Source organism: Cyphellophora europaea (assembly GCF_000365145.1).
Source record: "Cyphellophora europaea CBS 101466 unplaced genomic scaffold supercont1.8, whole genome shotgun sequence".
Taxonomy (NCBI): Eukaryota; Fungi; Ascomycota; class Eurotiomycetes; order Chaetothyriales; family Cyphellophoraceae; genus Cyphellophora; species Cyphellophora europaea.
Window position 1 is genome coordinate 895,183 of NW_008481814.1, and position 25,745 is coordinate 920,927.

Genomic DNA, 25,745 nt, shown 5'->3' on the forward strand with positions numbered 1-25,745 from the left:
GCAAGGCTACCGATTTCCTTCGTCGCAAGATTCTTTTGCAAGCGTTGATTATAGAACACGATTCAACGACGACATTTGCTTATTGCGCACCGGCATGAGATAACACAGCCGGCGCCTAAGATGATGCACCCGTCGCGACAAGCGCGGGTCGACGATGAGCCCGAGGTAAGCACCCACTCCCCCACATCTACTGCAGACCTGCTTGTTCACGCTTCAAACAAAGGCACCTGCCCCGGGCTCCAACACCCACTGACCAGTGTCGATAACCGCAGGACGACGGCCCGGGTCTCGACCTTGCCAGCCTTCGTGAGTTCATGCCCGCCAATTCTTCGCGCAACGCAATTTAACATCTCAACAGCCATCGACCGCAATTATGATATCCCTGCTGCCACCGCTGCCGGGGCCGGCATCGCGCCCGAACGAGCCTCCGCGCTCCTCTCTCAATTCGACCGCAAGCGCCGGGCCGCCGCTATCGCGGTCCCCACCGATGACACAAAGGTACGTGCCCGGCTGCGCGAGCTCGGCGAACCCATCACCCTCTTCGGCGAAGGCCCCGGTGACCGGCGAGACCGCCTGCGAGAACTGCTGAGCACGCTTGCCGACGATGGTCTGGGCGAGGATGTATCAATGCACGAGGGAGATGAAGCCCCTGCGGACCAAGAGGAAGAGTTCTACACTGAAGGAATTCCGGAATTACTAGAGGCACGGAGAAAGATGGCCAAATACTCCCTGCCTAGAGCGGCAGCGCGAGTTCAGCGGCAGAGAGAGGAAAGTGGAATTCCGTTACGGACGCATATCAAGCATCGCAAAGCCATCAAGGAGAGACTAGCCGGCTTCGAGCTATTTGGCAGTCAGATCGCCGCAGAGCGACCTGTGAGCATCACCCGCTTCGCTCCCAACGGCGAGGTCCTCGCGGCAGGCAATTGGGCCGGCGGTATCAAGCTCCTCGATGTTCCCAACCTCAACGAGGTCCGAACCCTACGTGGCCACACCGGTATCGTCGGCGGCATCAGCTGGTTTCCCGGTGCCACACTGCCCACATCCACCGTAACACCCGAGAACGTCAACCTGGCCAGCGGCTCGGGAGGGCAAGGCGGCGCCTCCGACATCCATCTTTGGAACCTGACTCAGGACACCCCGCTCTCCACGCTCTCGGGTCACACCGACCGCGTCTGCCGCGTCGAATTCCACCCTTCCGGCAAATACCTGGCCTCCGCGTCCTTCGACACGACCTGGCGTCTCTGGGACGTCGAGACCACGACCGAGCTCCTCCTCCAAGAAGGGCACTCGCGTCAAGTCTTCGCCGTGAGCTTCAACACCGACGGATCCCTGCTCGCCTCAGGCGGCTTCGACTCGATCGGCCGCATCTGGGATCTCCGCACCGGCCGCACGGTCATGATCCTGGACGGGCACATCCGCGAGATCTACAGCCTGGACTGGGGCATCGACGGCTACCGCGTCCTCTCCGGCAGCGGCGACGGCTGGGTCAAGTGCTGGGACATGCGCGCCGTCCGCGCCACCGGCGGCCTCGGCGCCCACAGCGGCAACGTCTCGGATCTGCGGTGGTTCAAGGGCCTCGATGGCGGCGACGTGTCGTCAATTGTCGATGTCAACATGGACAACGGCACCAAGGAAGAGCGCACGCCGCGCAAGGCTGGCACCTTCTTCGTCAGCAGCGGCTTCGACAAGAACGTCAACATCTACAGCGCCGACGACTGGGCGCTGGCCAAGCAGCTGAGTGGACATTCCGGCAATGTGCTGAGCGTGGACGTGAGCAATGACGCCAGGTGGATCGCCAGCAGTGGGCACGATCGGACCGTGAAGCTGTGGTCGAGGAATGACATGGAAGGAATATGATGTTGACCGTTCACCGAGTTTTTGTCGACCGACTTATTAATGGAGAGAGGAGAAGAAAAAAACGCCGCGGAGAACCGCTGCACTGTCGCTAACTCCGCAGAAGGGTGAATGAATCTCAATAGCGGCACTCGGCTTCCACTACGACGAATCCTTGGGTTGCAGCACGCACGCACGACAGTAGCGAGAAGGAGCGTGTGCCGTCAGCTTGGTCAGATCGGAGAACACTTGAGAGGAGACCTCAGTCTGACAAGAGCAGATAACAGTACGCCTTCAGGGAAAGCATGTATACCATGAGGATACCTCCAGACAGAGATGACTAGAGCATCCCAACTCTCTGTCTAAAACTACTCGGTCACCGATCTTACGATCTTCATCTTGTCTATCTAGGTTAATCTCTAATTCTGCTATGCTGATAGACGCAACCTTTGATCTTTGCTTTTTAGCACTGATGTAGGCCCCGCTTCGCGTGACTGATTCCTCTCTCTGCCATGACATCGTGATTATGCTGGGTATGATGCTGAACGACAGCCACGACCTCCATCAGTGTGACGTTGAGAACTGATCGAGGTTCCCATGGTAGTCCTTGTCACTGGTTCTCGGGCACATCAAGTCAGAGTCGTCTTGTTTCGACTAGAGGTCCCCGAAGCGCCCGCATGTCAGCTGAGAGTTGAACCTTTCCCCAGATAGCCATGCTTTGTTTGCAGTCCGAGGACTCGTATGTCTCGCCTGGTATCCACAGGTATGACCTTCGGATCCGTCAAAGACTTGGACACGATGAAAGACTAGCCTTCGCTTAACATCACGGGCGTCTGGTACCAGAAGCAACGCGACGCACACACCGGATCATCTCCAGACCGTCCAGAATGAATCTCACCTTGGTCGTTGCAGGAAGACCCGAGCTCGAAACCACAGCGTTTCACCAGGTCCAAATCTTGGACACCGGTCTCGGAAGAGCAGTCGAGCACCCAAACCTCATCGTGATTTACCGCTGCTGACTTGTCGGACTCGATGGACGTCAAACTATCAGTAGGCTCCGTGTCATCATCACCTCGCTTGCACCATGCACAAGGTACGGGAAGTCCTCCGTCGGGCAGGCTGATGGTCTCACCCATTCTTCCTGGGGAGAGGTTCATGTACTGACAAGCACAGTGCTGGTCGCAGTAATTGTCGTATCGGTCCCTTGTCAAGTGGCCGTAGCGATTGCAGGAATATCCTCGAGGAGCACTCGCGCAGGCTTTGGTGATCTGAGAGTCTCGCACTCCGTCGAGCTCGCAGACGAGGGCATAGAGATGTCGCTTAAACATACCTCCAGCCTCAGCGTCTCTGCCGAATAGTTGTACTGTGCCCACATCTTCGGTTGAGATGTCTTCATGCTCTCCGAAAATGTCATGTGACAATTCCTTCGCAAGGGCTCTGCTGGGGTCAGGTCTCGCTCCAGCCGCATCAGAGACTCCAGGAAGCTCCCAGGTCGCAGAAACCTTTTCATCGGCTCGTGGAACGCAATAACACTGGCTGTCGCAACGCAAAGAAACCTCGAGCGATACCGGCTGCCCAGATGTGTCACACGAGTACGCTTGAGGGGCACTGGCGCAGTACGTGGTGTGGACAGCCTTCTCTTCATCAGTGTCTGGCCCAACACAAAACAAGTGCCACGCGGCATCCTCAGGGGCTGGGCCCTGAGTGACGGCCTCAGAGTCGAGTGTGGCAGTTGCAGTGGTCATAAGAGCTGAGATGGTGCCTTCGGGGTTGGTGTCAGAGTTATTTACATCGTTGTTTGGAAGTTCTAGGGATCGCTTCGAGCCGTCCACATTCTGACAGGGTGTGTACGCTCTGGTACCGAGAAGAATGCATCTAGGCTTCGGGTCCTATAAAAATCTTAGGGGACATTAGACAGAGGGTGCAATGGCCTTACCACATCAACACAGATGCAATTGCTTTCGCAGTACTGCTGGAACTGGAGTTTGAACTTTGCACCGGTGCTGGTACAACTATAGGAATATGGAGCTTGCGTACACCATGCAGTCCAGGTAGCATTGGCGGTCCATCTTCCTTCTGAACCTGTCGCGCAAACAATGGCGTAGTTGTGCAGCTCAGCACGCTTTACATTACCGCCAACCAGAGACAGGGCCAGGTCTGTAGTCAGCTGAGGCTCAGAGGTGTTGGCTTCGATCCCCAGTGGAATCGAGCGGCGAAGGCCAGGGGAGCCTACACCTGGGCATCCAGGGATGAAGTTATGTTTGATGGTATCAATGCAGCGTGGACGTGGGTCCATCTGTTGATCGAGATTAGCAAGCTGTTCGGCACAAAGAGACGAGGATGATGACAACGCACGTTGTTGCATACACAGCGTCTCTCACAAATTTCATGGTTCTGCACCCGGTAAGTCGTCGTTCCACTGCTGTCGCAAGAATAACCCCAAGGCGGTGACGTGCAGAGTGCTGTCCTCGTGCGATTCTCCTGCAGCCACTCGCCTCCTGGTACGTATTCTCTATCCCAGCAAGCAAGGGCCCAGTTGTGTAAAGCGGCGCGGCTGACGATTTCGGGCGAGCCAATGGCCAAGTCACTGTTGTCACTCCCTTCTAAAGAGACAGACCGTGACTTATGACCACCTATAGATGCAATCGCGGCAAGATCCATCTCGAATCCGCCTGCTGTGGTGCGAGTTTCCCGACCACGAGGAATTCTTCGGGTGTAGTCGACGTAGTCAAATGGTGATGCGGCTTCCAATCTCGCGGCCTCGACGACCTGACGACGTGAAAGAGTCGTCGTGTCCCCACTCACTACGTCCGGTTCGAAGCAGCCACATTGCTGATGACACTCGTCGTTATCCTTCCGCCAGGTGAGCTTGCCGTCGAGGTTGCATTTGAAAGTGTATTCTGAGCGACAGATGTAGGTGAACTGGATGTCGCACTCCTTCCAGAAGTCATACACACAGCAGAGCTCATACTTGTAGGGATTGGCGGTGGAGAGATCTTCGATACTGTCGGCACGACGGACCAGGGGGTGAGGAAGGTCAGGGGCAAGGTCGAGGCCCTCAGCAACATCTGAGTCTTTGTGTGCTGACGAGTGCGACTCGAAGGAAGCGTGCTCGGTGACCGGGGATTCTGCAAGATCAAATGCGGCAGACTGGAGGGACTGCTCGTCGATGGGTAGCGGCGGGGCAGACGAGACTATTGAAATCAGAGTCAGGAGCATTCCCAGAAGGCTGGCAAGACCTATTGTCTTTGTGAGTTCTTTTCTTTGGTCACAGATGCGTTGGGCAAGGCTTACTCAGTGAGCTGACATCCATCATGGCGGTGATGCAAATAGCAGCGCACCTACTTGATGATTGGTTCGGGGGAAGTCTTGAGGAGGTGGATGTTCGTGGTAGATGATCTGCTGTGATAGGCTGGCTTTTCCAAGAACTGTTGTCTGAAGGATAGAAGGCACAGCATGAGAGAGCGCGAGAGTCAAAGTAGTTGCGAACAGTTGAGAAAAGTGTCAATATAAGAATCTGTCACTTCGCTGCGCATACTGTCGGCTGTCCAGTGCATATGGCGAAATGAACGCAGTCACTGCAATTCTTGAGAACCACGTGGAGTTGCGTCACTCCTGCCGTCGATATCTGTGGCCTTCATGCCGCTTTCAAACCAGGATCGTCCACTACTCTGTGCTCACCTCTTCAGCACATCGTTCTGTCCTCGGGAAGGGTCGCCTCGCCCCGGCGGCTGCAGCCGAATGAGCTGCAGCTTACCAGCGACTTCCTCAGGTACCATCAGGCTGTCAGTGCGGCTGTCTCGCTCCAGTACGAACCTTTGGGTTCTTGTGCCACATATGCTACGGGACTGTCGAGCTCGCGCCTAAAGTGAGGCGGCAGTAAGGCTGTCATAATGGGACTGCCATCTGGTGCTCCGACCCCGGGTCCGTGGGCCTCACGTCAACATAGCAGCTCGCGTATCGGATCATCGAAGCCAACAGGCAGGGTCATGCCCCTGCAGCAACTACACGATGGCGGTTTCTGAAAAGGAGGTCGTGGCTCGAGTGTTGCCACAGCTCCTGCCTCAATCTCTATCCCAGGCGCCTGAATATGTCGTCAATCCATAAGAGTCATCATTTCGTTGTGAAGGTATCCATGTCGTCGACATCATTTGAATCGCTCTGCCAGCAGGCGCAACAGGGTCAAGGTTTACGTGTTCTTTGGTCACCTGCGAGATCGCGCGTCCTATTCGCGCAGTGACTCCTGTGGGTCGAGATTCAGATCAAGACGTACTTGATGGCACGAAAAGACCTTCTACGAGCTGAAGGATATGCAGCCATCAGGGATGGAAGAATCAATCGAGTCTGCAGACCTGAAACGATGTCATCTCAAAGGTGGCCCCACGATATCCGAATGTGGCTTAGCTTACTGCTCAATCAACCTGCAGGAACTGCGAACATGAAGTAGAAGGGCAAACGAATTGTTGAACGTGGTCATCAAGAAGAAGTATCTATTAACCACGCTGTTCTCGGAACGTCGTAAGCTATGGGTCTCGAATCGCGCTCATGAGACCAACACATTCTATCTGCGCTTGAGCTGGCAGTTTCGTATAGAAATCCAGCCCCCGTGACACCCGCTGACTGCGAGTCAATTTTCATTAGTTTTGGTACAGCTCGCCTCCCGCGACCAATCCCTTTCACTGCTGCTTTTCTTGTGCAGATTGCTGTGCCTGCCCTCTCATCGCAAAATCCTCGCTGTGAGAGGCGGTGGACGTCAATGGGGCCCCGCCTGCCGGCTCAGGTTGCACCGAACGGGCAGAGTCCATTCGAACGGCTTGACTGGTGACCTGACCGCTGCGAGGATCTAAAGGCGCGTCGCCAATTGCTTCGATGTCTCTCGAGCGCTCAGAGCTGTTCATACCACGGCCGAAACGGTCGAGGAACCGATTGCGGTGCGTCCCAGCGCTAGACATGCTGCCACGGTGAACCCCCTCAGGTTGCTCGGTCGATCGTCGGAAGAGACCTCCATGAGCGTGGTGAGGAGCAGCCAACGAACCGGCGCGCTCGCGACGCGAAGCTGAGCGGCCTGACGCCCTAACTACAGACCCGTTCTCATCCACAGACGGCTCAGTCGAGCGACTACGCTCCTCATCTATCCGGTTGGTTTCCCGGATCACCGATCGGTACTGAGACGATGAGCGGTCGTCGTAGACATCAGCCATATCATCACCCGGAGCAATGTCACGCATGCCAAGGGAGAAGTCTACCCTCTTCGCCATGGTGCTAATGCTTTCGCCACGAGGTCTGCCGAGTTGACCACGGGATGTTCGGCGTCGTAGGATCGACGGATGATTGCGCAGAGATGCGTCGGCAGGGTCGGCTCCTTCCGATGTTGGGCCACCATTAGAGTCTGTCGCATTCGAGTTGTACGATGGTGGTGGTCCATTCGGGTACTGAAGATACATAGGCCGATCCAGAGTGTAGCCCGCGTTGTTGCGGTACGGACCCTCGATGCCGTGTTCCTGCATAGCCATCATTAATGCACAGATGAACTTGTTGCGCCGCTGAAGACGAAGGAGCTCATTCTGCCAATTCGACTTGTAGAAGAAGACCACGTTGAGGGTCAAAGAATATGCCTCTGTCACTTCTCGAAGCTCGGTAAGGATGTTGTTCTGGTACTCCCGCTTTTCCGAGCGCACGAATTCGAGAAGTGTATTCCGAAGGCTCTCGATTTGTTCGAGGCTGGTGCCAAAGCGAATAACGACTGGCACAGCTTCGGCAAGGCCTCCTGAGCGGCGCATATTGAGAATGAAGAGCGTGTTCAAGTACGAGTTTGGTGCCTGCACGATCTGACCCTCCATTTTCTTGAACTCAGTGTAGAGAAGACTAATCTCCTTAACAAAATAGTCACTAGTAGAAAGCTTTTGTTAGCACACCGGGTCGACAGGTAGGGAAGCGAAGGTGCGTAATGATAGACTTACTCTCCCTTGAGCTGCGCTCCAGTGCTACCATAAATAGAAACACGGTCCCCAACGTCGAAAGGATGCTTGACGAAGACGAAGACGATAGATTGCAGGAATTCCTGCGCAGTAGCCGAGAAAAGCCAGGATAGAGCGAGAACCGCAGATCCTGCCGAGGTGAGGACACCAGCAGCCGAAGTCGAGATAAGGGACACGAAGACCAAAACGACGATGACGAAAACGACAAACAAGAGGACATCGTCCAATTTGCTGACCACCGAGTCCAGATCCTTCAAAGATGCGGTGATAGCCTTCCGTTCGCGACCGATCTCGACGCAGACAGCTTCCAGCTCTTCCATACTAATGTCGCCATTCATGTCCTTGTCGAACATGCTGAAGGCTGCGTCAGCTTCATCATCATTATCAAAGGCCGCTCTAAGGTCGTCGGATGAAACAGTGTCCTCTCCAGGTCGGATGAAGGTTCGATACAGGCGGCGAGCGAGCACCTGCGATCCAGGGGTGGAGCGAAGGAGCTCAAGGACAACTTGCGAGGGGGAGCCGCTTTTGGCGACTTTCTGACCAGTGAAATCTCCAGCAACGGCACCTGCGACATCGCCAACTTTGGCAGCCGCCTTGTTCGCTGCGTTCACAGCGATGCCTACGTAGGCGGCCGGGGTGCGAGCGCCAGATGCTGGACCGCTGTCCTTTTCCCGGAACTCGTGGTCCTCAACATCAAGTTTCTCTTTACTATGGATGTAGAGTTTGGTGAGAGAGCCGATCTGAAATTTGTTCAGTTCGATACGGTCGGCATAAGTTCGGAGATGGAAAGAAATGGCAATCAGCTGAATGATAACCTTCTCCACCAAGTTGAGGATGGCGCCGACGAAGAGAGAAACGATGACCTTGTTCATGGTGCCAGCCCACTGAGGTAGACCACGCTGGCCCTGAATCCGGTGGTTAGACATGATGAGGGGAAAGCTCAGTTCGATGGCCAAGAACCACAGAAACAGGGTCAGGTGAATCTCAAGCTGCCGGCCAAAATCGCGCCACTTCTTAGCATTGTTGGTGAACAGGCTTGCCAGAAGGCCCAGTGGGAAGGGCACGCATTTCGCGATAATGCGCCCTGCCCAGAGGGTCAGCCAAACAATCTGCAGCCAGATACCGAACCACAGCAGTTGGACGCTGCCAACGTTGGCATTCCTCCCCGGTGCGGTGAAAATTGCTATAAACACAGGCGTGAGGAGAAGAAGTGTAACTGGAACAATGTAGGTGAAGTACCGAACAAGCCAACTCGATTCGTGGATGTATTTGAAAAATCGAGCGATTTTGGTGGTCGGATGCTCGGGCGGCTTGTAGACAGCGGTGCGCTCGTGCAGAGGGTTCGTGGCGGTATCGAAATCGTCGATGGGCTCGATCGCTCTTGACCTAGACCGGTGCAAAGTTGCGGAGGTCCTGCTCTCAGCCTGCTCAATGCTGACCAGGCGCTCGGCCTTCTTCATCTCTAGCTCATCTTGCAGACGACTTGACTCCTCTCTGTTACGGGAGGGAGACTGGACGTAATCATCATCTCTGGGAGGCTCTCGGCTGACTTCAACGCGTAATCGTTGTCTCAGGGCTGCGCTGTCGACCGACGTGTTGTGTCGGTGGTCATGACCGACGACGGTAGCCTCCTCATCGGACGACCGGTTGGTGGGAGCATGCAAGTCGAATCGAGGCCGCTCATCGGCAGGAGTGCCCATGTTGACGTACGGTAGGACAAGAAAGTGACCAAAGTGAAAGCTACCAGGCCAGTGGTGGCTTCACTTGAGGGGTTCGCGTGGCTGCAGGGTCGGGGTAATGAAAGTTGGTGCAGTAATTGGCGAGAGGAAGTGAATTATGAGGCGGCCCTGGTATTACAATGTTGTTGGGTCGCTGAACGATTGACAGACCGAACCTATGGATGCGTATGCTGGAGAAGAGGAGATGGCTTCAGATCCAGAGACGAAAGCTGGAGACGAGATCGCATAATTCACTACCTGCGTTGGCAATATGGGTACCAATATGGGTACCAATGGGTACTCACATGCCGCAGACACGCAATGACGACGTTGGCGAGTTTTCGATTCGAGCAACGGCGGCGTCTTTTTCGGTCGGTGGGACCCCCACTAGACCGGCGGGACATGGAAGTGGGCCCTGGTGGCGCCCAACAAGCCTTTGCTGCGCCTGTCAATTGGATCGGGTGAGCGACACCAGGGTCAGCCACAGCGCCGAGCGTGCCCCCTAGCGACCTGTGCATTCGGGTGAGACAAATTCGTACTGACTGGGCCCAGTTATGCAGAAAAAAATCTACCGCACGAGGAGTCTGTTCTTTGACATCGCTCGATCGCTTCCGCTTATGTCCATGTGCGTTTATTCGGACGATTTTCTACTACTCACAGCGAGCATAATTGAAGATGCACAACTCGTGAAAACCAAGGATTCTTGGACTGCTGAAATTACGGAGGTATGCTCCGCCGAGCCCATTCCCTTGCCGAGAGGGATTGACATTGCCCCCTGCCAGTGCTGCCTTCCACACGCAAAAGGCTCCCACTTCTGGTTGGCCGTCGTTCGAAGAGGCATCTCTCTTATCGGCGCCCCCTTGTTACAGACCCTTGCAAACCATACAGTGAGGCACGGGCCTGTGTGGATCACCAAAGTAGTGCAACGTACCGAGGTTGTGTATCGCCTGCGCCGGGCCCGAAGAACCACTTCTCCTGTCCTGAAACACGCCCACTTCAGCGTGGAAAAGATAAGAGATGGAACCGCATCGTTGGCGGTAATAATTGGCGATGCACAAGAACGTGAGGATAATAATAGGGGTAATGCTCATCGAATAGGACCCATCATACACGCTCGTTCCACAGTTTCGCGCTCTCGTTTGATTTCGTGTCGGTCCCCTTTACCTGTCCCCTTTGTGGTCAGATTCTTGTTCTCGTGAGCGCCAATCGTACAGAACGCCGGACAACAGGATCTAACTTCGCCTTGGCCGGTTGGCCTACTACGGCTGTGTCAAGTCTGACAATCTACTCCCGTCATGTTGCGCAGTCTACACGACGTCTGGTCTCCAATACATCGCTTGCTCTTAGTCCAAGCTCCTGCGAATATTCGACTCTAGTATTCAGCCTCGACCTCATCCTCGTCGAGGGCATCGGCAGCGACCTCCTCGTAGTCCTTCTCCAACGCCGCAAGATCCTCTCTCGCCTCGCTGAACTCGCCCTCTTCCATGCCCTCTCCAACATACCAATGAACGAAAGCTCGTTTCGCGTACATGAGATCAAACTTGTAGTCCAAGCGACTCCATGCCTCCGCAATGGCCGTAGTATTGGACAGCATAGTAACGCTGCGGTCGACCTTGGCCAGCTCAGACCCCGGAACCGTCATGGGAGGCTGGTAATTGATGCCGATCTTGAATCCGGTTGGACACCATTCGACTAGCTGGAACGTAGACTTGGATTTGAGAGTACCTGCTGCCGCCGAGGCATCACGAGGAACAACGTCACCTCGATACAGCAACGCCACAGCCATGTATTTTCCCTTACGCGGGTCGCATACTACCATCTGGTTGGTTGGCTCGGCACATTGGAGAGTCAGATCCTGCGTCTGGAAACTCTCGTGTCCAGCCCGCTTGGTGGACAGTAGGGGAGCGTAGCTGATCAACGGATAGTGGATGCGTGGGTACGGGACTAGGTTGGTTTGGAACTCGGCAAGATCGACGTTGAGAGCGCCGTCGAACCTCAGACTAGAAGTCACGGACGAAACCACCTGCGCTATCATGCGATTGAGGTGACTATACTCCGGGCGAGGGACGTCAAGGTTGCGCTGACAAATGGAGTAGATGGCCTCATTGTCGACGAGGAAGGTACAGTCGGAATGCTCGATGGTCGAATGGGTGGACAGCACGGTGTTGTAGGGCTCGACAACGGCCGAGGCCATCTTTGGTCCCGGGTAGACAGCGAATTCTAATTTCGTCTTTTTGCCATAGTCAACGCTGAGCTGCTCGAGCAGCAAAGAGCTGAAGCCGGAGCCTGTACCACCGCCGAAAGAGTGGAAGACTAGGAAACCCTGTAGGGATGAGGTATTGTCTAATCCGCGTTAGAAGAGAGGCTGCTTGTCTGTGCGACACGAGGTACCTGTAACTCGACGGATCTTGTCCAGCACTGACTCGACCATCTCTTTGCCAACAGTATAGTGGCCGCGCGCATAGCTATCAGTCATGTCAGCGGGATCAGGTACAAGTGACAGAGCAGAAAGACTCACTTGTTCGATGCATCTTCCTTACCACTGATGAGTAGCTCTGGATGGAAGAGCTCCTTGTATGGTCCTGTGCGGAGCTCGTCTATGGGAGATGGGTCCAGGTCCACGAATATGGATCTTGGGACATGCTTGCCGCTGTTGGTCTCGCTGAAGAATGTCTGGAACGAATTGTCGCTGTTCTCGACGGTGGCATTTGGATCGGGGCGGCCATCAGGTCCAAGGCCATGCTCAGCTAGATACCTGGTCAACCTTTAGCTTTTCTGTGATAAGCTACAATCTTGTGGGACTGACAGTTCCCATGCTGCTGTACCGATCTGGGTCCCCGCCTGCCCCACGTCTTTCTGCTGTCAGTGAATTGCTTTCAATACAACGTGAGTGGAATATCGATGAAGACAAGGCGGTGTGGGGCGTATCACGACGACACGGTATCGTCCTCCACTCCCAAGGCTGGTTGTTGAAAACTGGTAGACATACGTAGATGAAGAACCTATGTGGCACGAGGTCAGCTATGCGTGCGAAATGTATGGAATGACGGGTTGAAGGACCCTTGACAGCGTCGGCAACGTGAACGCGGGGGTGGCTTTTCGGAGAATTTCCAGTGTTAAGTTCAGGGGTAAGACTCAACGTCAAACTTACCTCGCCGCGAGGCATAACGTGCTCTCTGCCTGTCGAAACCTAACGGAATCAAGAAATGGCTGCTGTGTGAGAGCTGGATCCCAGGTAACAGAGAAGCCAGCCGACAAACGAGTGGGAGTATCTCAACGGCACTCCGTAGTGTTTGCTATGAGTTTGAGGCGGTCAGTCGGAAAGGCTGAAACGAAGCCTTGCAGTGGTACCCTCGGCAGATGGGATGATCTCAGCTCGTCCTGCCTTTGAGGTCTGTCATACATGGTCGGCAGTGGGAGTGAACTCGCCAAGCGCCTTCTGTTGTCAAGGCCCATGGGTGAGTCTGCAACCCACCGTTATTTAGCAAGCGAGGCACAGTTTCAAGTTTACTCGCGGCAATGTGAACCACAACACAACGTTTATATTTCTCTGAGGCTGAACCATTCCCACGCCGGAACACATGTATGTAGGAGCACTCATACATACATTTGCGACCCCGTGCGTGTTGCTGAACCTTACTAAGTCGAAGCAAATTACCACTCTCGTCATCCAGTAAGCATAACTCATGATCTGATACCCATTGCTCATGAGCCAGGCCGTCTCTCATGGCTCTGTCTCGCACCGCCCGCAGAGCCTGCACCTGGCAGCTCTGGTCCTCAATGGCCTAGCCCAATATATGACTCCCGTGCTCCATTTTCCTGGTTCATCTCCATAGGTGGTTGATAGCCTGGCGGCTTACCACCGTGCTCTGCATTCGCCATCCGTTGACGCCACTGTTGGGCCTTTTCCAGTGCTTCAGCATCGGTCTCCTCGTCGTCAGCACGATTTTGCTTCTCCCGTCCGCAAGGAAAGCAGAAGCAGCATAGTTGTGCGAAAGTTGACGTTATCAGGTCTGTCATGATGGCTTGGGCAATCGATAGGGTCTTGGCGGAAGTCGGCAAAAGTTGTGCTCAATTCGAGGCGCCGATGTGGTCGAAATGATATGAGTCGAGCAGCGATTTGCTGTCTTCTCGAGCGTTGATGAGGTCGATCTTGATCGCGCCAGTTGAAAGATAGCACGCTGAATGTATATACTTTGCCGCCGAATGCACGTTTGTGACGCTTGCGCTGCCAGAGCAAACTACTGAAGGCGTCTGTACTGAAGATCCCGCACAGTATCGCCGTGAAAGAGCAAAGATTGTCTCTTGATGGCCTCGAGGTGCATTTGCTGAGCAATTGGGGAGGTTGTCAGGATGTAGCGACGTAGGGGCGAAGTAAGGCTGTGACAACAGATCTGAAACGCCAAGGAGTCACGAGTTTCGTTGGTCAGGAGAGAAAAGGCACGGGCGTCTATGGTCACCATAGCTAATTCAAGGACACTCTCCTGGTCGACATTGCCGCATTCATCTGGGGGTTGACGATGCACAGTGTAGGCTAGATACCGACGGCATTGGCCTTCTCAACCACCTATTCTCAAGCGCTATGGGGCACAAAGAACCATGAGCTTCATCAAGTCGATTCTTGCTCTAAGCTAGCGTGACCAAGAGCCATCGTGCCTTGTAATCTAACTGAGCTACTCAACTCCACGGTTGCCTTCGCCACTGTGCCTGCTAGAAGGCGGTTCATTCGTAAAGCGATGCCCAACCCGGTGGCAATTTGAAAAGTTCGATCTCGTCCGTTTTGCGATTGAGCGCGTTCTGGTCCATCGCCCCAAGCCCCGACGGATTAGCTTCGTAGCGATCGATTAGCCCGACCTGCCATTCCTGGAAAGTCCTTGCCGACGCTGGCAAGATATCAGCCGTGCCTGTCAAGGTCTCCTTCAGCGACGTCAATTCAGAGTCGGGAAGCGCCAGCTCTTCAAGCGTGGTGCTGTTCTCGTCCAGCATCTTCAGTGCGTCGTCGATCTCCTTGTAAAATACCTTCATTGCGCGATGGACCGTGGGGCCACGCCTTGAGCTGGAATAATACAGATCGGGATTGAAGATCCAGCACAGTAAGCCGGCGCTAGCACCTGCATGTACCACAATCCGACGCGAAATGCTAGACTCGATGAGCTGCAGCATCTGTGCACCGATGAAAATGCTAGCATCAAAGCTGTCAAGATCACCATCCGGTTGTGCCTTTAACGCCAGTCGGGACTTCCATAGGCGATGGCTGGCTTCTGTAGCATTGAGTGTGCCTAAGAAAGCGCCGCAGCCTCCACAAGTCAGTGCCGAAGCCTTTCTTTGGTGCTCGGCAATATCGTCGCCAGTAGCCTCCTAACACGAATGTTAGCAGTATGTATCTTGTCTCATAATCCCTCCAGAAGCCACAACAAACTCGAGCTGCGAAGGCGAAATGACAAGGCAGAGTTATTGATTGCAGCAGGTCGACCACGTCATTTCGGACGGGTTGACGCTGCAGCGATACAATAATGTTTTATCTGCGGCGATTGTATCAGAGGCCTGACAATGGCACCGGAAGGTGTAGCAGGCCCCTCTCTTTTCGCCAAATTGCAATAGAGTAACAACGAATGGGCTAAGAGAGTTCTTACCTGCATGGCCTTGCTATCGTCAGCGTGAATCAAGAACGAGAGTGTATCAACAAGCCCAATATGGGGTTCGTTGATGACCTTGCTCTGCGCCGAGAAGCCCTTTGACTCCGCCGCCAACGTGTCGTCATGGTTGTGTTCATGAGGTTTGTGGCAGAACCACAGATCCATCAGCTCCGCCCAATTTTCACTTGGGAGGTCTCTCCACTCTGAGATCGTGCCGCTATCAAGCACAACGCTGGAGCAGCTTTTGCACTGTAGCTCAACTTCTGAACTTAGCGAGGCGGCCGTCCACGGAACCTGTATCCCAGGTGAGGCATCGATTGCCTGTTGAAGCTCATTCAAGTCTTCAATCTGCAGTTTGGTCGACAAGTCGGTTCGCCGCTTCTCCGGAAAGGTGATATTAGCAGTTCCCTTGATCTGCGTCGGCAGATAGATGCTCGCGGTGGTATCTCCGTAGATGAATGTGATCACCTTCTTATCGGACGAAAGAAGAACCTCAGTGCCCTGAAATTTATCCTCTTCGAGCGATGCATACAGCGTGAGCTGCCTGATATGCAGCAAGAGTTCTGCATAGACGTAGATTTCAGGCATGCTGACTTGTGGGAAGAGTCGAGTCCTAGGCCCTGGAATGGCGAAGACGAGGTAGCGTCGCACAATGACTCTTGCAGCACATTATCCTCGAGATACGGGTATGATGCGATGCTGATGAGTTCTGGCTTCTTACACCGTTTTTCGACGAAATTTTGCAGATGTAGAACGATCTCTAGGAAGATGTCGAGGTCATCTGTTGATATTCTTCGAGGCTTTCCTATTGTGGTATGTGGCAAAGAGGGGCTAATCTCACGCAGGACAAAAGTATCCTATTGGGACCAGTCAAATGCGCCGGCGTACAAAGATCAGGCACATCTCGTAGCTCGTCACACAACAGCTGCATCATATTTGCTTCATATCTCCACCCTTATAATAGTTTGTAGGTATCGCCCATCACTTCACGATGACCCTCAAGTACTTACTCTCAGCCCTCGGTTGGGGATTGAAGTAATCGTGCTTTGTCTCGATATCCTCGATCGTGGTCTCATAAAGTTCCATATCGAAGTTTCTGAACACAGCCGCGAGGGTGAGGTAGATTTCTGCTTGGGCTAAATGCTTCCCAATACATCCTCTTGTACCTTTGCTGAAGGGAACAAGGTACTTCTCCAGCTGGTCGCGCTGCGCTGAATCCAGCCAACGCTCAGGTCGGAATGTTTTCGGTTGCGGGAAGACGTCCTCATTATCGTGCAGGAACATTGGGATAGTGGACATGGGCGTACCCGCTGGAATCACCCAGTCCTTGTAGACAAGATCCTCATCTGGGGAGATACGTTGCAGCCGATGAAATGTGCCGTAACTTGTGCGAAGCCCTTCGGACACAACCGCAGAAAGGTATGGCAGACGTTCTAACTTCTGCAGCGGAGCAAGTTGGCCATCTGGCATAGCTTCAAAGAGCTCTTCCTTCAGCTTAGCAAGGATTTGTGGATTGTTCAGGATGTGGAACATAGTCGAGTACAACATATGGGTGGTAGTCACCTGGCCAGCCTGCACAATGACCTGCCCCTCATCTACCAGCCGCTGCATGGTTTTCTCTTCAGGCGGTAGCTGATCGGTCTTGATCAGTTCGTGGAAGATGGTCGGATGGTCGGACGTCTTGTAACCTTCGTTCTTCCCGTCCAGAACGGCTGTCACTTGATTGACCAGGCCAAGCCGAAAGTTGATGAGGTGCATCATATCAGGGTTGAGCTTCTGCACCACGGAAATGGGCAAGGATTGCATCATTCTCAAGATGAAAGGGAACTGCTTGTTCAGGTGAGTCTGCTTCGACACGGAATCCACAATGTCGGCCCAAACGCATGCGAAATCTTCCTCCTCTAGGCAATTGAAGGACTTCCCAAACGTATAATCGCTAATGATGTCTAGATTCATCGCATTAATCGCGTACCGGAGATTGACAGGCTCCTTCGTAAGCCGAAAGCCATTCAGGCGTCCGCAGAGCTTCTCAATGGACGATTTAATGAGTGGCTCGAGCTTGAGCACCGACCTTTTGGAGAAGAATGGTCCCATCGGTGCACGACGGAGCCGATGCAGGTCATGATCGATGGTCCCAAAATGTGCCGTCGTCGTCCCGAACATACCACAAGACCAGGCCCATTTTTCACGGTGTTTGGTTGGCCCTGTGTAAATGTGGTCGTAGTAGTCTGGGTCGTTGATGTGCAACTCATACGGGTTGATGCGCACTATCGGACCTGTGACCAAATGTCAACCACAACGAGCTCTATAGTCTCGCCTCGCAAGCACGAGCAGACTTACCGTACTTTCGGTGCATTTCGGCAATCCTCCAGGAATATCTGCCCTCTTTGACGACATCGTACCAGAATTCATACCACAACGTCAGCGCTGCAAGTTTGGGCCCGGGGAATTTCGCTAACGGGCTGAAGTAAAGTCGATATACAGCGCCTATAATGAGATAAGCGGCAATTGCTCCAGTAGCCAGAACAATGGTCTGAGTGATTGTAAAAGGGACAACGTCGAATAGCGCCATCTTATGCCCCAGCGGTACTTATACAACAGATGACAGGAAGGTTTGCAGTTCAAAGCCGAGGTGTCCTTAAGTTCTCATCTAAAGCATACTGAAGGGATCGCAAAGGGAACGTTGGACGAGGAGCGAGGCGTGTCCCCATCAGAAATACGGCCGGGTACGCGGACGGCAGATCAGCCCCCCGAGATAGCGGGCACAGCATGTTCATGCCCAGTGGGGCGGGGGATCGGTTACCGCATCCCGGGCGGCGTTAGAGCCCTCATACCGGTGATAGAGCACACTGTATGGCCCGAACTTCAAGATACTGCAGGGATGTCTCCACGTACCTAGTCTACACGAGGTAAGTTTTGAGGACGACAAGAGACAGATCGCCGACCGCTGAGGCACTAATGTCGCTACAGCTGCCGAGTCGAACATTGTTAATCTGCGTCGAATGGCTCAATTGACATCGCTTCCGTGCGTGCGCGCATGGCTAAAGCGTGAAGTTAGTGAAAGAGATCTCATTGCGTAGCATCGTAAGGCGTTGGTTTTGGGCACAGGTGGAAAGCGGGAGCAGCCGGGCTCCGGGCGCATAGGCGCTGATCCTCCGAACCATCGGTGGAAAAGCCCCGAGGCATTAGCTGATTCGGCTACATGTTCGCGTAAATCGCTATCATAGCTGTGCATGACGATAACTTCGCTCCTACTTGTATTGCAGATGTTGAGGTTGAATCTATTGTCAAGCACAGTCAGATATTGTCAGATATTGTCAGATATTGGCCGAACTGAGGAGGTGTGACATCCAACGCCATTAGCATATCTTCAATACAAGTACATGCATCCACGAGGTTTCTGATTATTGACCATTGCTTGCCACCTATTGTCCCACAAACTCGTTCGAAGACCGTAACTGCGAATAGACGGAACTCCGAGAATGCTGTTCTCCTGCAAGTTGCCATGCTGAGATACCGAAGGACTCCTCCGAAGAATGTACTCAAGCCGCACTGCGCCAGACTATCGAGTCTCTGGACCCAGGACCCCATCGATTTCACAGCTCAGACTTGTCGATGTACATCACGAGACGGGCGTGCGGCATACGTGACAGATGTTGCCGGGTATAACCCAAGTCTCCTTGCCAGACCTGGCGCAGACGGGACATTTTCTCCCTCTGGACTATGTCAAGTCAGTGACGAGCAGGAGGGTTTTGGAGTGGCTACTCACCGACACCGTCCGAATGCTACTGCTAGCATCCTTTACAACGCGTTGCCGGGAGAGGGCACTAGCAACTTGAGGCTCGTCTCCACCGGAGATCATATTCACGCGTTGAGTAAACATAGTGAGTCCCTCCGCTGCTGTCTGAAAGAGTGAAGCTGAAAATGATGAGCAGGCTGTTTGGCGTTCTGAGTTTTGTGAGCAAAACTTCGTCCTTATATCCTCGTTATTGTTCAGTGCTTCTGTTCTCCACCTGTGCTGATGCCGTCAAACATAGATGGACACGTACGATCGGCCCAACCGACACCAACAGGTGTCTGCTCCGTAGTGACCAACGACACCCCCTCAAGAAGGATATCTTTGCAAAGTGACCTAGCTCGACAACAGCGGACGAAGCGACGGACCGGGACCTGTTGTCGCTTCGCCTTCAGAACTGGCTAGGAGATGAGGCGGAGGTCTTGTCGAACAATAATGCGGCGTCCCGCGCCAGCGTATCCCCGACCCTCCACTTTGAAGAAGCCATGAGGGCTGGTGTGGCCCTAGTAAGGTTCGAAAGACTTGTAGCGCAAGAGCTGGCAAGGTTTGATTTCCAGGCTTGTAACACGAGAACGGCGGTAGAAGGAGGTAAAGCCTACCACTAGTTGCAGACAAAATGATGTCCGAATAGCGTTGACTTCCAAGGCTGACAAGGTCAGGGATAGCTGTCAATTATGGTTACACTGCGGCCCGATTGATGTTGAGATCTGTCCTCCATTTCTCCTTCACGTGTTCGATAACGGTCATCGGCAACAGCGGCAGTTTTGTTTCAGGGATCCAACTCAGAGCGTCTCACGGCCCTGCGATTCGATCAGGGCTGCATATGATGCAAGGTCTCATTTGATCGAGGCAAGGAGTGCCAAACCAGAAGCCGACACGGTCTGGTTCTCAGGGTCTAAAAGCTCGGCCGTGAAGTCGCGTACCGCACCAAAACGAAGGTGGTTGACAAATCGGTCGTTGACAGGTACGAGATCAGCGAGGTGCATGAAACCAGCACTGATATGACCATCACGATCATCACGTAAATAAGATCCGAAACTTTGAAGCTCGACTTATACGTCCAAAACCCTTGTAGTCATTGCAGCTTGACGTTTGAGGACGTGACTACCCTAGCGAGTCATAGACCAAATTTCAAAGGCGGTGAAGAGATCGTGTGGCTACCAAGAGTCCTGTAGAAGGAGACTGATCGCATTGGTAAGATGAGCATGGGAAGTCTGACCGGCACATCATTATTGATCGAGCTTTGTAGGAACCGCATTGATCCCAGAATAGAAGTCCCTGCATAGTGGCTATACTGTAATCTTGCTACAACTGGCTTCAATTTTGACATCGGGCCAGCCAACTCGATGTGTGACTCTTATGACAGCGTCTTGGTGATGTGGACGAGAACGAACCCCTTGGACGGCATCCCCTCGGGATCTAACAGGTGGATGAGGCGATAGCCAGTCTGTAGCCTGTCAAGTCGAATACATGCCCATGCACATACCTCGTCTTTAGCGAGGGAGCGATCGTCTTTGATCTTGAGCCTGCAGAGTCAAGGGTTAGCAAACGGTCTAAGGAAGGGTATGCATTTTAAAGTTGTTTGCTTCATGCATGATGTTTCCACTGCCCGGGCGGCATCAACTTCCGTATCGCGTGACATGATCGCGACAGGCCGCGGAAGCGGGCCGGAAGCTAGGGAAGCCAATGTGACCCTCTCTATACGAGAATCATCTAGATGGGAATGTCCGATGACTAGGCGAAGACCACCGCACCCATGGCTCGCCCGCAGAAGATCTGAGCACATGATCGGACTGATAAGATGTGAACTGTCATCAGGAGGCCCTCCCCTGGACCGAAGTTGACCACACATAGACTCGTTGAGCCACTGTAGCAGTACCGATCGTGCTCATTGAGCAAATCCATCCGTCGAAAGGGGATGAGTCCTGCTTGTTGAGTCGCGTAGTACCGGAACTCATTGTCACTGGAATGACACTGCCGGAGTCGTAAGAGGCTAGGGCTTATTTGCACGTTCCAGTAGGTCGGTGATTCTGAAAGAGCGGTATCTCCAAGTCGACTGTACCATCTTGCTCACCGTACAGCCATCATCGCTTCGGCGCAATTTGCTCAATACAACTCAGTGAAGGAAAACGACGGCCCGACTTACCTCAGGAAACTCAACTTTTCGACCACCCCCACGTTGGTCCAAGCAAGGGCCTCACCTTCGAAATCAGGCGAGTCAGACTTCTGCGTCTTGGACCGGCGCTTATGCTTCTCTCTTTCCTTCTTGTCCTGCTCTTCCATCTCGGTGTCATTATTGACACCCTCTCCATCCTTCCCTGAACCCGGTGGACCATGTGTGTCGAGGTGCAGTTCGAATTTGAGGTAGGGTTTCAGCTTTGCGGCTTGCGACGCATCCTTCTCGCGAGGTAAAGGAATGCTTTCGGCAGCAAAAGCTTGGATTCTGAGTTCCGAAATTTGCTTTGTAGGAATCGTGGTCAAACTCGAGTCACCAACACCACCATCCTGATCGCGATATCCGTCTGGCTTCAAAACCCAACCTTCGTAGCCAGCGAACATGCCCTCATTCAACATCATTCCTTCGTCTAAGCGTTGCCAATTCAAAGCTACCATCTGGGCGCCATGTCTCCAATGAAACGCAGGGTCATAATTGGAACTAGTGATGCGAGTACCCTTTGGATAGATGCGTGTGAGGTATTTCTTGTTATGCTCGAACATTGCAGGACCATGTGTTGGATCAGGATGCATACCATGAGCCTTGCTCTCTGTTAGGCTGAAAACATGTGTTGGAATGGATGCCTCTGGCTGATCCCAGCTCTTGAATGAGAAGGCTCTCGTGAACATGCCGAGCTCTGAAAGCGCGGGAAGCATCTTGGCTGGCTTCTTCGCAGCCTCGTTGCTGCCCTGGGTTGTGTTGGTTTGAGCAAGTTCGAGCTTAGTGCTTGGGTCTGCAATAATCCCCACGGATGAATGCTTGACCTTGACCAAGATTTTGTTTCGCAAGGAGGCTGGGCTTGGGAGCTTGTCAAAGCCTGTTTTCATAGCATCTTCCATGTCAACGAGGCAGTCTCCCCAGGCCTCTTTGATAATCTCGACCATAGTCTCCTGCTGATCCAGACTTGCATGTGTCTCGAAGGACACTATCAGAGGTAGATCCGTCGCAACAAAGGCAGACTTGCGGATGGCTGCGCAGACTGTGCGAAAAGGAATAGCCTGTGTCAGCGTCCATCCGTGGACGACCTGTGGCTCTGATTTGAAGGGCTGTGAATCATCGCCAGGAATAGCTCCTGGATGGGCGTGGTGAGAAGGATGCGCATGGTGCAGAGAAGCAGAGTCGGGTGGGCTTTCAACGGTCTCCTTCTCTTGCTCCTTCCTAGAAGCATGTCCACGCATCTCGGAAGCCTTCTCTTTCATTCTCCGCCACTTTGAGCGCTTTGGAGCCGAGCCTGCCTTGGCCACATCAAAGTCCTCATCCGAGCTGCTGGCACTGCTGTCAGAATCATCACCGTCCCAGATATCAATCTCGAGGCAACGACAGCCTCTTTTCAATACATTCGTGTATCCCTCGGTTGTAGCATAACCGTACAGCTGATGGCCGGTCAGGTAGGTATTGTGAGATGAGCTGATATAGTAGGAGGACAATGGGTGACTCAGGTCAACTTCTGGTGGAGGAGCCAGAGCGGCGGCAGCGGGAGAGCGCATGTACTCCCAGAAGGCATCTTCAGTGGCTAACTTGACACCATCCTGGAAGGTCTGTTCCTTAGCATGCGATTGATAGATCTTCTTCAAGTGCTTTGTCGTGGGGTGATCCGGCCTGAACTCCTTGACCCGACCCTTTATGGCTTCTTCTGTTGGACCTCCACCTCCCCCCGCTCGCAGGGGAAGGTCGGCCTCCTTCTTATCAGCAGTCATTGGACTAAACGCTCAGGATGTTATCGAGGGTTTATAGATCTAAATGTGTGAGCCTGCGACCGTATCGTCAGTTGGTCAGGCTATCGCTACCAGCCGTATCAACGTTGCAGGTGTTCGGATTAGGGGTCGTGTGCTAGGGCAAACAGAAGTCGACGCAGAGGAGTGACACATTTGGTGCGGCAAGCGCCTCTTCAAGGCTTGTGCCTACGCATTAACATGTGGTAGGATATCAGCGGTGCCATGATAGCCGGCTGCGTCAGTGACACATCGTCCGGCGTTTCTGCAGGATCTACAAGGCTTGGATAGCTCGAGAACCAACTTTGGGGGCGCTGTTCCGTTGAGTTGGGCGTGCCCTCGGTGACCTCATGGGCGCCAAGCCGACTATTGTTTGACCCACGTTTAGTGCCGATGGCCCCTGCCCAGCCCCGCGGCTCATCACTACAAAGTAACAGGCGCACATGAGTACTGCAGACAAATTCACTTTCACCACGGCCAACGACGGTGTTCTGCAAAGACGCTTATGGGCCGGAAGCATGGTATCCACGAGGATTGATTCCCCAATAGCTAGCAACATGGACGATGACCAATATTCGCTTGCTGGCTATGCCTTCCACTCACCCTCTTTCCCGGCAGCGTGAATCACTATGCAGCCTTCATAGTGGACAGCTTCTCGGCCAAATACTGTCTTGCCTGCCCAAGAGCGCCACACGCACATACCCACTGCAAGTACTGCGGACTCGGCCCTTGAGCATTCAATTCAGGAACCGGGATCGTGGCTCGCCTTTCATCCTCGCTCAGGTTGACTGCAAAGTTAGCATATTCAACTAAACAGACATGCTCGGGAGCCCCAGGCAGGTCTCACTTACCCGATGGCTTTGCACTCTGTCTGCAATCTCTCAGAACTCGCAAGGACATGTTGCACCTGACGTTGCCACAGCCATGGCGCACACACTTGACTCCGCATCGGATGGAGGCCTCGAGGCGTCTCACTGGACCGACCACACAGGTTTGATATCACGCGTTTGTAAAACACGTCTAAGATGCGGTCACCTAATCTCGCAGAGTTGAACACAGGAGCTCTTGGCAGCGGCATCGAGCTCGCGCGGAATTTGGTATTCTAAATCGCTTACCACCAATAGGCCGGGTCTCATCCCGGATCTTCTCCTTGACAGACAATATCATGATGCATAGTTGGGACTGGCAAGCTCCCCCCTCAATGGTTACCAATTTTGATGCCGTTCAACCCATTCGTGATCTTCGGTCCCACCACGGCCTTCTCCAGGGCCTGCAATACATCCTTCTTCAAATCCGCTGCGTCCTCCACGCCACAGCTTAGACGCACCAAATCATCGAACACACCGATGGCCTCGCGCTGCTCCCGCGGAATGCCTGCGTGAGTCATGGCACTCGGTACCTCACACAAGCTCTCGATACCACCTAGGCTTTCCGCTAGAGTAAAGATGCGTGTGCTTTGGCAGAACAGTTCTGCTGCCGCGTGCCCTCCTTTTAGCCGAAACGACAGCATGCCGCCGCCCATACCGTCCCGGTGCTGTTTGATCGCAATGCCCCGCTGCTTGTGGGAATCGAGTCCAGGATAGTTGACCGCGATCACATGCGGCGAGGCTTCCAACGCCGTGGCCACGGCTGTCGCGTTCTTACTTGCCTCTCGCGCGCGCAAATGCAGGGTCTTGACGCCGCGGTGCGCAAGCCAGCAGTCGAACGGACTTGGAACTGCACCGATCGCATTCTGGAGAAAGGAGAGGCGCTCTCTCAATTCGTCGGAGTTAAAGGCTGCCACGCCCATAACGACATCTGAGTGGCCGTTAATGTATTTGGTTACGGAGTGCACAACAATATCGGCACCGAAATCGAGTGGGTTCTGAACGTATGGGGAGAGGAAGGTGTTGTCCACTACAACGAGAATACCATGTTGATGTGCGACTGTGGCGACATTGCGGATGTCGACAAGCGAGAGTGTTGGGTTTGAAGGGGATTCTATCCAGATGAGCTTCGTAGAGGGTTTTATGAGCTCCGATACGTCGAGTTCGATAGAGGGCGAGAAGGTGACCTCTACACCATGCGCGAGCGCGACCTTGGTGAAGTAGCGGTGTGTACCACCATAGACGTCGCTCACCGAGATTACATGGCTACCGGCGGCAAGAGATTGTAGGATGTTCGCAGTCGTAGCGCTGCCAGAAGAGAACGCGAGGGCATAACGGGCGTGTTCGAGTGCCGCAATAGCTTCTTCGAAATTGTCGCGGTTGGGGTTTGAGGAGCGGGAGTACTCGTAGGCACCGACTGGTTTGCCTACGGCCGTCTGCGCGAAAGTTGTGGAGAGAGAGATGGGTGCGATTACAGCACCAGTCGATGGGTCGTGGGCGGCGCCAGCGTGGACGGCAAGAGTACCAAAGTTATGGATGGGAGACGCAGGTCTTATAGGAGTGTCGATGGCACCCTCATCGTTAGTGAGGATTCGTTCATGCGGTTTGAGCGGGCGCGGAGACAAAGTCATTTTTATGATGTGAAGGGGTTTGCGCAACTCGAGTCGGGAGCCTCGGGGAGGTGTCAACAGGTAGGAGAGCTTTGCAGGACCTGGGGGCGAGCGACGACGATCTGGAAATGATAGGAAGCTCGAGAAAGGTAAGAAGCATCAATTATTCAACATTCGCTGACGCTCATGGTTGTTTTACGCAAATGGTCGAGGCAGTAAATTGTAAAATGACGTGCTTGAAGGACGTAGAAGGGCGTTTGCCCCTCTAGGCACCGTGCGTATCAAATTGCGGATGACAAAGCCAGCATCGCCCACAAGCGAGGACTGTAGCGGTTGCAAGCCTATGACTACAAGAAACCAGGCAGTGAATTGAGTCGCAAG

At 53.7% G+C, this 25,745-nt stretch overlaps 8 protein-coding genes across 8 annotated transcripts; 1 reads left to right on the plus strand and 7 right to left on the minus strand.

Annotated features, from left to right (window-relative positions):
- Window positions 1-120: 120 nt before the first annotated feature.
- Window positions 121-1,857, plus strand: HMPREF1541_08134 (uncharacterized protein; the record flags this gene model as incomplete). Its single annotated transcript, XM_008722454.1, has 3 exons — window positions 121-165; window positions 273-306; window positions 359-1,857. 3 exons carry the CDS (start codon window positions 121-123, stop codon window positions 1,855-1,857), a joined length of 1,578 nt encoding a protein of 525 aa, XP_008720676.1.
- Window positions 1,858-2,639: 782 nt separating this feature from the next.
- On the minus strand, window positions 2,640-5,146 carry HMPREF1541_08135 (uncharacterized protein; the record flags this gene model as incomplete). The annotated part of the gene is made up of 4 exons (XM_008722455.1): window positions 2,640-3,722; window positions 3,770-4,129; window positions 4,189-5,072; window positions 5,128-5,146. The coding sequence occupies 4 exons, from the start codon at window positions 5,144-5,146 to the stop codon at window positions 2,640-2,642; spliced, it is 2,346 nt and encodes a 781-aa protein (XP_008720677.1).
- A 1,363-nt stretch (window positions 5,147-6,509) lies between these two features.
- On the minus strand, window positions 6,510-9,511 carry HMPREF1541_08136 (uncharacterized protein; the record flags this gene model as incomplete). The annotated part of the gene is made up of 2 exons (XM_008722456.1): window positions 6,510-7,722; window positions 7,794-9,511. 2 exons carry the CDS (start codon window positions 9,509-9,511, stop codon window positions 6,510-6,512), a joined length of 2,931 nt encoding a protein of 976 aa, XP_008720678.1.
- Window positions 9,512-10,901: 1,390 nt separating this feature from the next.
- HMPREF1541_08137 (tubulin alpha-2 chain) lies at window positions 10,902-12,344 on the minus strand (the record flags this gene model as incomplete). The annotated part of the gene is made up of 4 exons (XM_008722457.1): window positions 10,902-11,872; window positions 11,921-11,994; window positions 12,048-12,284; window positions 12,319-12,344. 4 exons carry the CDS (start codon window positions 12,342-12,344, stop codon window positions 10,902-10,904), a joined length of 1,308 nt encoding a protein of 435 aa, XP_008720679.1.
- A 1,907-nt stretch (window positions 12,345-14,251) lies between these two features.
- Window positions 14,252-15,753, minus strand: HMPREF1541_08138 (uncharacterized protein; the record flags this gene model as incomplete). Its single annotated transcript, XM_008722458.1, has 2 exons — window positions 14,252-14,887; window positions 15,163-15,753. 2 exons carry the CDS (start codon window positions 15,751-15,753, stop codon window positions 14,252-14,254), a joined length of 1,227 nt encoding a protein of 408 aa, XP_008720680.1.
- Window positions 15,754-16,146: 393 nt separating this feature from the next.
- On the minus strand, window positions 16,147-17,737 carry HMPREF1541_08139 (uncharacterized protein; the record flags this gene model as incomplete). Its single annotated transcript, XM_008722459.1, has 2 exons — window positions 16,147-17,441; window positions 17,506-17,737. The coding sequence occupies 2 exons, from the start codon at window positions 17,735-17,737 to the stop codon at window positions 16,147-16,149; spliced, it is 1,527 nt and encodes a 508-aa protein (XP_008720681.1).
- Window positions 17,738-20,318: 2,581 nt separating this feature from the next.
- HMPREF1541_08140 (uncharacterized protein) lies at window positions 20,319-22,873 on the minus strand (the record flags this gene model as incomplete). Its single annotated transcript, XM_008722460.1, has 2 exons — window positions 20,319-20,487; window positions 21,108-22,873. 2 exons carry the CDS (start codon window positions 22,871-22,873, stop codon window positions 20,319-20,321), a joined length of 1,935 nt encoding a protein of 644 aa, XP_008720682.1.
- Window positions 22,874-24,086: 1,213 nt separating this feature from the next.
- On the minus strand, window positions 24,087-25,385 carry HMPREF1541_08141 (uncharacterized protein; the record flags this gene model as incomplete). Its single annotated transcript, XM_008722461.1, has 1 exon — window positions 24,087-25,385. The coding sequence occupies one exon, from the start codon at window positions 25,383-25,385 to the stop codon at window positions 24,087-24,089; it is 1,299 nt and encodes a 432-aa protein (XP_008720683.1).
- Between the last annotated feature and the right edge of the window lie 360 nt (window positions 25,386-25,745).